This window comes from Sinocyclocheilus anshuiensis, unplaced genomic scaffold, assembly GCF_001515605.1.
Source record: "Sinocyclocheilus anshuiensis isolate Anshui unplaced genomic scaffold, SAMN03320099.WGS_v1.1 scaffold207, whole genome shotgun sequence".
NCBI lineage: Eukaryota > Metazoa > Chordata > Actinopteri > Cypriniformes > Cyprinidae > Sinocyclocheilus > Sinocyclocheilus anshuiensis.
This window is the reverse complement of record NW_015551045.1, coordinates 758,493-770,648: the sequence shown is the minus strand read 5'-3', so window position 1 is coordinate 770,648 and position 12,156 is coordinate 758,493. Positions and strand designations below refer to the sequence as shown.

The window sequence follows — 12,156 nt, the reverse complement described above, 5'->3', positions numbered from 1 at the left end:
TGTATTTTTGGCTATTGCTACAAATATACCCCAGCGACTTAAGACTGGTTTTGTGCTCCAGGGTCACATATTATTATTATATTTATGTATATATACATTTTTAAATATTATATATATATATATATATATATATATATATATATATATAATTGTATGTTTATGTACTTGAAATGTATAAATATTTTATTCATTATTTTAAATATTTACATTTACATGTAGATTTATATACATTTACTCAAAATGTATAAACATAACATAAAAATGGTGCAAGATGAGTTGTATTTTTGAAATATTTGTGTGATTACTTATTTATTTACATTTCTTGTTAGTGTCCAAATTGTTTTCAATTCCCCTAAAGAAGCAGAGATAGCTTTATTTTGAAAAGTTTTAAAGTCTGATGTCACTGCACAACCTTTAAGTTCCACAAAGGGCTTTTTATTTTCTAGATCTTTTCAAGACCATCTATGATTTGTGTTTTAAGAACCCAGAAACTGAAACACTGATCTGAAGAATATGTTCATATGATTTCGAACCTCCAAAGAACCATATAGCAACCCTGCTAAAATAGTTGCTAAGAAGTAAGAACGAATGGTAAAAAGTAGCCAAAGCATTGTGATTCTAATGCTGATGACTGTTATTGATTATATTTCAGGCCACCGAACCGTTTCTGGTGAATGAAGACCTGTCCAGAGGTCCTGGGATACCAGAGTGCTTCGTAGTGTCCGATTCCTACAGGGTACGTCTGCTTACTCCTTTAGCATTGTTATTGATGTTATGGAGTCCAAAAAATCACTGCAAAATATATGATAACCGTGATTATTATTTCCATATGCACATCTGCATATGCAGTGAAACAGAAAAAAACTGTGCAGAAAGTGAGTCTCATAACTCCACTGGAGCACTGTTTTCTTGTGGGAAATGAAAATTATAACGTGCATACTTCTATTAAATGAGAAGTATACATGAGGGCAGGACTGCAAGGAAGAGAAGAAAAAATACTGCGAAGCAGAGAGAAGTGCAGCTTTTAAAATTCCACCCAGCGAGTGCGCTGGATTTACAGTGATGGGAGTGAAATAAAACGGTCATAAAAACAGAAGGGCGGGACGGAGAGATGGAGAGATGGGAAGGGGAGTCTGTTAATGAGCTGGGAGCCGCTTTTCTAGTCCTCGTTTCCAGCGGATCGCTTTTGCCAACGTTTTTGGGAGAAAAAATCTGGATTGCTCTGGGAGCAGGCAGTCGCAGAAATGGAGGGAAAATTATGAAACGCGATTGGCTGAAAGTACAGAAGGGGCTGAGGTGTAAAATATAGCTGTGTTGGATATCAGGAATGTGTCAGACTATATCGTCTGTTGAGATCATTTAGAGGAAAAGGAGGGCCTGGCTGTATTTCGTGCTGATTTTTATAGCAGTATGCTTTTCTATTTTTATTTTGTGGAGAAACCAGCAGCAGTTCACTGCTGACACCAAAACGACTGCTAAACGTTGTGTCATGATGTCTTGTTGATGAATTAGTATTTAGGTTATGAACCTCATACCAAATCAGTGGTTCTCAACTGTTTAGACCCAAAAATAGGACAGCAGAGAAAAAAAAAACTATGCTAAATGCAAATAATAAAATGCAACTAACCGTATATATATATATATAGTTAGGGATGAGAAAACCTTTCCCATATACTACTGGTCAAAGTTTGAAAGAAGTCTCTTCTGCTCACAAAGGGTGCATTTATTTGTTCAAAAATACAGTAAAAGTAGTAATATTGTGAAATATTATTACAATTTCAAACAACTAATTTCTATGTGAATACATTTTAAAGTGTAATTTATTTCTGTGCTGCAATGCTGAATTTTCAGCATCATTACTCCAGTCTTCAGTGTCACATTATCCTTCAGAAATCATTCTAATATGCTGATCTGATGCTCAATTTTTATCAATTATTATTGGTTCTCAATTATAAATAATGGTTCTTCTTATTATAAATGTTTACATTATTTATGCTTTTTTTCAGGATTCTTTGATGAATAGAAACTTCAAAAGAACAGCATTTATTTGAAATAGAAATCTTTTGTAACATTATAAATGTCTTTAAATGAAACTTAATCAAATTAATGCATCCTTGTTGAATAAAACTTCATTCATTCATTCATTTAAATGTTACTTGCCCCAACATTTTCAATGGTAGTGTCTCACAGTTTTCACAAAAAATATGAAGCAGCACAGCCGTTTTCAATGTTGAAATATTAAGAAATGAGCATCAAAATCAGCATATCAGAATGATTTCTGAAGGATCATGTGACACTGAAGACTGGAGTAATGATGCTGAAAATTCAGCGCTGCATCACAGGAATAAATTACATCTTAAAATATATTCAAATAGAAACCATTGTTTTAAAATAAAATAATATTTTACAATTTTCACTGTTTTTACTGTATTTTTTGATCAAATAAATGCAGCTTTGGTGAGCATAATAGACTTAAAAAAAATCTGTATTATTCCAAACTTTTGACCCGTACAGTATGTCTTTTGTTGTTGACATCTGTGCCTTTAAAATCAGTTGAGAAACACTGAACTTGAACTTGAGAACAAAAATAAGCACGCAATATATAAACCTTGCATCTCAGAACAAGTCAAGCTTTCACTTGCAATTTTACTGTTTTGATTTTGTAGCTCAACTGGTAAAGCAAATAAAGGTCATGGGTTTGATATCCAGGCATACAACTAGGTTTGCAAAAGGTAGAAAATTTCCAGGATTTGTTTTTGGAAAGTTTAGTAAAATTATGGAATTTTTTGGAAATGTTCCAGCCCTTTGCAGTGTTACATACTACTGATCTAAAAACAAGTAAATGTAAATCTAGATCTAATGCTCTGTGTAAAAGCTATCCAGCAGCTATTGATTTACTGCTAGCGTGTGGTTCTGTCATGTGCTAGTTTAGCAGTCTTGTACCCACTCAAACCACTAACTGTGGGGCACATTGAGAGGTGGTACATGAGTTATCACATTGTGAATGACGTTCCTTTGGTTTGGAGAAACCTCCTCTCCTCTCACCACTGCAGGCCTTTGAACTGGTTTTGTGGCAGTTTGTTACAAATCAGTTCTCTACAAATCTCGGGGTGGAAAAGACTAGGAAATTCCCTTCATTTTAAATCCACCTGCTTTCATGCACTTTCAGTTTACTATTTCCAAAAAGACCAACATTGATTTTTAACACAAGGTGTCAATGGGTAGCTGACATGAAATTTGTCCTGCAATGTGTACTGTGCTGCATCTTAAACTATTTTACATATTACTTATTGTACATAGTTTTATATATTTCATGCTAATTTACAATAAGGTTCTATTTGCTAGCATTGGTATTAGTTAACATGAACTACCAATGAAAAATAAAATAATTCTAAAGCATTAAGCATTTAAGTTAACATTAATTTCAACAGTTACTAACACATTACTAAAATGAAAAGTTGCTCTGTTAACATTATTTAATGGATTTAAGCTGACGTGAACTAAAATTGAACCGTTGTATTTTTATTAACTAACATGAATAACGTTAATGTTATCTATTTCATATTTTTATTTACATTATTTATGAATTTTATGTTAATTTTTAATATTTGTGCTTTTCAAATTTTTATTTGTAACACTACAGGACCATTTAAGTGAACTTCAAATAAATACATAAATAGATAAATTCATACATTGTTTTAAAAGTTAAAAGGTGATTTAAAAACAGTGTAAACTAGTAAAAAATATATATGAATAACAAAAACCAAAATACAAAAAAATAAATAAAAATGAATCGCTGTTTATATAAAATGTAGACATTTTATATTCATTTTGAATATTTGTGCTTTATAGTATTCATTTGTAACACCACTGGACCATTTACGTGAACTGTGAAAAACAATAATAATAATAAAAATAAATAAATATTTTAATTATTAATAATAATAATAAAAGGGGATTTCAAAAATTGTGAAAACTAGAAGTCTAAATGTCCCTTTTATAAATCTATAAATTTTAACTCAATATCTGATTAATAAATACTTTAACAAGTGAATTGCTCATTGTTAGTTCATTATACATAATGCATTCATTTATAATGTGCTATCTATTTCTTTTTTTTTCATTTATAAATTTTATATACATTTTGAATATTATACTTTTAAATATTCATATGTGACCCTGCAGTACTGTTTACTGTAAGTGAACATTTCCCTTCTATAAATGGATCAATCTGAAGCTAAAATGTTGAGTTTAAGCGCTTAAGGACGTGTTATTTGTGAACCACCCTTAGACACATGCCAGGTCAAAGGTCACATAAGGTAACTGGTGAGAAGCGCTGATGATTCACGCAGGTATGCGTTTCCTGTGTGGTCGTCCTGAAGCGGCACAGAGCATATTCCTCTCTCTTCACTCTCCCTCCATCTCCAGCTCTCTGTCGCTCCATGGATCCCTTGGCAGAGGGCTGTAATTGACCACACAGTGCCGGCTCTCTCTTTGTTTCCCCTGCAGTGGCTTGCGGTGGAACTGCACAGGCAGCAGGGCCTCATAAATCTCCAGGCCTCCGGTGGCACATCCAGCCTTCAGCTCCGGTTCTGCTCAATGACTTCACCCCCACCAAAAATCCCCACCCAGGGACGCGCTCCAAAACTTTATACCTCCACTCGCTGCCTGCTCTTGCCTTAATGTTCACTGCTTTCATGTTTTTGCCAGGCACATTCATTTAGAAGTTTGGAAAAGGACAGCCGCTGCTATCACTACAGTGTGCGCGTGTTGTAGTCCCGGTGATTTTCTGCACATCTTTAACAGCTAATTCAACACTGAATACAACACATTTGACAGTCATTTACAGACAATTATAGGCTATATGTTTACTATTTTATAACTTACATTAAATGTAACTTTTTAAGGCAAACACACACAAAAGCATTTTTAATTTTTTTTTTAAACTTCATTTGCTTTTTAGTAAGTGCACATAAAGTTTGTGTTTATAAAGTATGTCTGCATGCCATTGCAAAAATATTTCTTTATTCATTCCTCTATTCAACCTTATTTATTATTTATTCAAAACGCCTTCCTTTGTTCAAGCATGCCATAAACGCTTAATATATTCATATTCACATTTGAAAACATTAGTCAAGATACATAAATATACAGCAGTTTAGTATTGAATTTTTGTTAAGAAAGGTAAAGGAAAAAAAAAATCCTATATAAGAAAATCTGTTAAAATCAGTTTATTTATATATTTATTTATTTATTTTAAAGCTTTTGATTCTTAGACATAAGTTTGGACTATTTTTAATCTATTTTTATTATATATATATATATATATATATATATCATTGATTAATTAATAATTAACTATAGCTAAATTAACTACTAACTATAATTAAATTAATTAATCAAATCAAAGGTATGATTTAAGATCACTAGGCATTTTTAAGGGACATTTCAAATCAAAATAGTTCATTTAACAATTGCACATTACATTACAGCATTATATATATAATATTGATATGTAATGCTTAAAATCGTTGATTTCATTTACATTGAAGACATGCTAGAAATGACATGAACATGTCAAACATGCTTGACAAAGTATATCTATTCATATTTGAATATTGCATTTGATCATATTTAGTTTCAGGACATTGCAACTATGATCAGCATTGCATAAGGTAAAAAGTGAAAATGTATCATCTTAAAAATAACGATTTTTTGGTTTAACCTAATGTAGTTCGGTTGATTCAGGCATATTTTTGACTTCTGGCCAGAATAATGGAGAAGTTTCCATACGAGGCACATTTTACCCTACTTTACCACGCTGTAGTAAATCTTACCTTCTAGAGTTCACATATGGTCTCCTCACACGCATTTACACTCATTATTGAGACGCATATCCGTCAGACTCATAGACGCTTGTACACTGAGAGAGAGAGAGAGAGACGCAGTGGAAGAGGGAGGGAGAGCAAGTTTTTCCCTTCGCAAAACTTTATGCAAGCGTTCACTTTCAGCCGCTTTAGGCGGAGTTACAGCAGCGTGCAGTGAGCGAGAGCGAGACGGCAATGCCACTTCCATCCCGCTTCAGTAACGCATCTCACATATAAGCATGTACTCTCCATACTGCCTCACACAGGTAAAGCGTTCCTTATTCTTCTGCTTGATTGATTAGCGTACGCGTCTGTCAGCTGCTCCCCTCGACCGCGGGACTGTTTGTGTTGCGCTAGAGCGCGCGTTTGGTGGCACGTCTCCAGCTGACCTTCTTTACGCGCTTTCAGTGCGCAGGGTTTGGGCAGAAAATGGCGCTTCGATGGAAATCTATTTAATATAAAAGGAGCGCCGAGGAGGAGGAGTGGATATGTATAGATAGACTGTGAGTTTAGCGCTTCGTGTCGTTTTTTCGCTTCGTCCCACTCTGCATAACTTCACTTGGAGAGATTGTAAGACGCGCGCGGGCTTTGGAAAGTCCAGTGTTTGACGCTGTTGCTGTTTTGAACTTGATCGGTTCGCCCTGTGCTTTTTTTTATATTTTTATTTTTTTGGAAATGTCAAAGGTCGCAAGCATTGCCCCAAAATACCAGTTTACCAGCTTTTTCTGATCTGAACTCACGTATATTCGTCTGTGCGGTTTTTTATTTATTTATTTTGTTTTACTTGCGAACTTTGACAAATGCATTTCTTTAAAAAGCATTAAATGAATGCTTTGGGATTGAGAGATTCGGGAAATACAGCTGGATACATTTTTGGGGTTGTTGTGACTCGGTTTAAATGCATCTGGTGTGAAATCTGTATGATTTCTAATGCAAATCTGAAAGCTTCTGTATTGTTTATACATAAGTTATAGTTTCTTGAAATGTTTACAAACGTATAAGAGTGACAGATTTCTGCCTAACATTGCTAATTCGTGTTCAAATACTTTTCATGGGAAATTATTTGCAGTAATTTATTGTAGTTTATTAGTTTATGTAGTTTTATGTTCAGCAGCACTGCAATGTTTTTGTGCATTTTTGAGTATTATTATTTTAAAATAATCATTTTATAGAGTAAACCATTTCTGCATATACATGTGGGTTTTGCCACATCATGTGGTGCAGTTAACTGTTTTAGGGTAACTTTTTCTCTAGTATGAAAAAGTTTGCCATAAATTTTATTAAGATATCAAACTTTACAAAATATATATTATATTTGATTATTTTAATACTTTAATGTTTCAATGTATATAAAAAGTAATGTACATTCAAGAGAGTTTGTCATGCAGTCAAATGGCATTATTTGTATTTTTTAAAATCTATTCAGTTATATATATATATATATATATATTTATTTATATAATGTGTGTGTGTGTGTGTGTGTGTATACACAATTACATACAAACTCTGACAAATGGTTTTTACTGAGAAACAACAGCTTTCAAAACTGGTGTTTTCAGATTTCAATCATGTTAGAAACCAAGAGAAATTCTCATTCATTAGAGTCTATTTCTAAACTCACAAACTTACATCATAGCGCAGAGTTGAACAGGGCTGACAGCTATTTTTCTCTGGTTTCTAGAGATTCTTTGTCTTCAGCGATATAGCTGGCTCTAATTCATGATTGTTCCTGAAGTTGTCCTGTGTGAGTTAGTGCAGTCTCTGTCATATTCTGCAGTTGTTTATATTTCTGCCATGGCCGACAGTTGGCTTGCGCTGCGTGTGTCATGTGTAATTCATTCCTGAGTTTTACAGTGGTTCTATTAAAACAATTTTACTTCCATGCCCCCACCGCATGCTTGCAGAACCAGGGAGCGTGTGTTTTTCTTTGGGCCTGCAAGCGCCGGCCTGTTTCCCATTTAAAATACAATAGTTACTGTGCACAGCCGTGTTCCTTAATTGACTGAAGCGGTGCAATTTGAACAAGGAATAATTCTGTGATTTAATGGACATGTTGAGTCTAAAAAGGACGTCGTGCTTGTATAACACTAAAAATGTATGCCCATATATAAGCATTCTTTTTAGTGTAAATATGTGTTTATGCACAGGCACTGTATCTCTGATATGATTTGTGCACATTACTGTAAGTGTAGTGTAGGCGGTTTCTTAGTAAGCGGACTGCAACAGATTTATCTCTTGGGTCTGAAATTGACATATTTTCCTGTTTATATTGCACTGAATCATACCTATGTCTGCTCAAGAGAAAACAACGGCACTGGGTCAGTCGCAACTGGAAAAGCAAATATGCTTTATTATTATTATATTACTGGATGACTTCAAGCTTTTATTGGCTCGATTAAAGGCTTTAGAGCAGAGAAAGTGACATTTTATAATTTATTTACTATGTTATCTATCTAAAGTTATTTTATTAATTAAAATAAAATAAAAAATATTATTTTATTTTATTAAATATTAATTTATTTGAGAATACATGGGTTTGTATTAAATATTAATGATTAAATAATTAATTATTATTTTTTATTAATTATATTATAAATGGTTTTTCTATTAAATAAATATGTGGTGTCCATTTATCTGTCTATCTGTCTATCTATCTATCTATCTATCTATCTATCTATCTATCTATCTATCTGATATATTGATCTTTGTTTCTTGCATTAATCAAAAAATATTTCACAACAGAATTTGAAGCAATTTCAATGTACTTCTATCAGTATTTTAATAGATGTAAAGGAGGTTTTGGATAGGGCGAGTCCTTGCGCTGCGAGAGGAGAGAGAGCAGGTCTGCGTGTCTCCAGTTTTGCTCTTGAATTTCGGAGCTTTGTGTCTGACGAATAGATTTACATTTTGGCTTGTTTGGTGGCTGTGAATAAAGCAGGCCTAGAAGGTCATTAATGATATTAAATGTAAATAAAAAGGTTAAATGAGTTACTGAACAAAGCTTTTTCTGAGTGAACAAGTGCCGTGAGGAGTTTTGGGAATGGCGTATAATGCGGCATATAGAAATGCAATGGTTATAGATCATGTGGATCAGATGTGGATCTGAATATACTTTAATTCATGTAAACAAATGGCAAACAGGAAAATTACTTTGTTTAAAAAAGCAGAAAGTAACATCTATTTCACAGCTGTGGAGAAATGCTATTCAAATGCCTATTTAAATTTTACTGCCTAAAAGTTTAAAATGCTACTTATTAGAGCCATTGTAAGGGAAATGTTTAAAGAAATTTTCAATAAATTTTTAAAAAACTTTTAATTTAAATGACCATAATGCCACTGAATGAGTTTCCTCTTATTTAGTAAAGAAATTTTACTGGCCATTGAAGGTCATTTTGAATTAAATTCATTTGCTTTGTGTCGAAAATGAGGGTCGACATCAAAAATTATATCTAATTATGTACTTGTGTTTTGTATAATTAAAGAGTGTGTGTGTGTACTCATGCAAATATACCTAGCTCCTCATAGCTACACTTGAGTGTGGATTGTTGCTTCGCAATTGCTTCTCGTAAAAAATCCAATCTTCTCCTGGAAATAAAAAGTGTGTGTGTGTGTGTGAGAGAGAGAGAGAGATTATCACATACAGCTGCAGGGTCACACCTGCCTGTTTTATGTCTGGGTGGATGTGCAGCTCACACTCAGTCATTAAAAACTTGTGGATATTTCAGTATCTGAATTCAGAAACATTCAGCCCCAGTCAAGAGTACACTTGCATCTCAGATATTTAATTGAATTTATGCATTTAGCAGACGCTTAGCGACTTACAGTGCATTCAGGCTATACATTTTTTTACCAGTATGTGTGTTCTCTGGGAATCGAACCCACAACCTTTTGCGCTGCTAACGCAATGCTCTACCACTGAGCCACAGGAACACTATTCTGATAGCTATAGATATAATGGTTTGCATACAATTTTACATACATGCATACATATAACGTTGGTCAAAAGTTTGGAATAATTACGATTTTTAATGTTTTTGAAAGAAAACTTCGCTGCTGAAAATTCAGCTTTGCCATCACAGGAATCATGCAAATAGAATACAGTTATTTTACATTGTAATACTATTTAACAATATTACTGTTTTACTGTATTTTTTAGCAAAATAAATTAATTTTCAATTATCCTGCATGAAATACATAAAAAAAATATACATTTGCTGTAAAGCATCTGCGTATAATATAAAACTAAACTGCATGTATTATAATTATGCAAGAATTTGTATATTATGTAATTGTTTTGGATGAATTCTATCATTTTGCAATGTTGGACCCGTGATTACACTGTAAAAATGCTTTTTAAAAGTTGTAAACACAACAAAGATTATGAGAGTACAAGAAAATACTGTCAGTCTTTCTACTTGTGTAGATGTCATGTTTAATTCAGTGTGCTCCTTGCTGTTACTTGCTGAGAAAATAGTTTGTACACTCAATTTTTTTCAATGTAGAAGTGATTTTCACTTATGAATAATGTTTTATTGATAAAGTAGTGTTGCGGTTCATTGATCAAAGATTTTGTTCCGCGTTGAAATTCTCAGATGGATCACGGGAGTGACGTTTGAAGAGGACAAGAAGTTGATCTTGCTTTTGGCTTCAGAGGGCCGTGACGGTATTGTGCGCTCATGTGATAGGCAGTCTGCCGGTGAAACCAGAGTCTCCCGTTTGGTGTCCCAAATGGTGTCCAGTGGCTTTGAGTCGAGCTGGTTTCATGGCACAGAGACGGGATGGTTGCAATGCCAGATGGGCACAGGGACACTCTGTTCTTTTACTTATTCATTCTCACTCAAAAGTTTGGAATAATTACGATTTTTAATGTTTTTGAAAGAAAACTTCGCTGCTGAAAATTCAGCTTTGCCATCACAGGAATCATGCAAATAGAATACAGTTATTTTACATTGTAATACTATTTAACAATATTACTGTTTTACTGTATTTTTTAGCAAATAAATGCAGCCTTGGTGAGCAGAAGAGACTTTTTTCAAAAACATATAAATTCTTAATTATAAAATGAAGGAAAAGGAAAAAACAAAATACTTCAATTAACTTGTAACTACTTAAAAATGACTTTTAATTAACCAGCCACTAAGCCTAGTGGGTGTTTTATGACCGTTACACATCTTACGGCAACCGGATCTGCATTTCACAGAGCTGAGGAGAAACCTTTTGTATCTCACTTCAGAAAACTTCAATCAGTAGCGAATAATATCTGCACATATTCAGCCAAATAACAATCTCGACTGAGATGGATGAGGCCGTTCAGCCATGACGAGCTTAACTTTCTCCCAAACCTGACTTAGTCACTGTAGAGTCGCTCTAGATGCTCCGGTTTAGCTCGCTCCCTCGGCCTGGAAAATGAGTTGGAACAGCTGCTCTCAGGATTAAAATCTGACGGAGCCTCAGTCTGAATCCACACAGTACTTTGATAGTGCAGAGTTTAACACTTTTATCGTCTTTCACTTTCTGATTCACTCACATGCAACTGTGTCTTTAAGCTTGAATTCTTTCTTGTTCGTTCGTTCACTTGTCCTTCTTTTTCTAATTGTAAAGCTCAAGTGGTTTTATCGCAGGATTAGGGAGCGCTGCAGGACTGCCGTTAGGGGCCGGTTGTCTGTTACATTCTAAGTATTAAAATGCTTTTTTGGATATTTTACCATTTTTAAAGCAAAAGTGTGCACATCCAACTCAAGTGCAAGAGCAAACAATGCAACAAAAATCTAAAAAAGAGTTAACAATTGCTTTTTGGAGATCTATGTAAATACTATATGAATAATAATATGTATGTGAATATGGTAATCATTTAATACCCTGGTATTACCATCTGAACACTGTACCATAGTACAGTCTTAGTAGTATTTTGTAGTGTAATGGTGGTGACCCAATAAATCAATAAATTCAAATCAACAAACAGACTTAAATTAGTTAATGATTAATTAATTTGACCACCAGACGAATTTTAAGAAAAGTTGAATTTAAAGAAAAGTAACCCATATTGAGTAAATACCACAAGTTACATACATCTAAAATAATTACGATTTATCATCATTATTTATGTATATTTAATTCTATTTATTTAATGATATTTTTGCATATAAATTTTACCATATATTTGGGTAGGTAGTTATTGGGTAGGTAGGCAATGTGTGAATTTCAGGTGATGTGATTGGTCACCATTTCTTTTTGATTTTTCATATGCATATATATATATATATATATATATATATATATATATATATAT

The 12,156-nt window shown here is 33.5% G+C and overlaps 1 protein-coding gene across 13 annotated transcripts in view; it reads left to right on the top strand.

The window, feature by feature from the left end:
* Positions 1–12,156, top strand: part of nfixb (nuclear factor I/Xb) — a 172,783-nt gene that overhangs the window by 25,091 nt on the left and 135,536 nt on the right. For 12 of the 13 annotated variants that reach the window (XM_016451342.1, XM_016451344.1, XM_016451343.1 and 9 more), the window contains exon 2: positions 653–736. In XM_016451342.1, the coding sequence (XP_016306828.1) occupies positions 653–736 (84 nt within the window). Of the gene's footprint in view, positions 1–652; positions 737–5,983; positions 6,134–12,156 lie in introns of those variants that run through there. The other variant, XM_016451335.1, reaches the window with a different exon arrangement.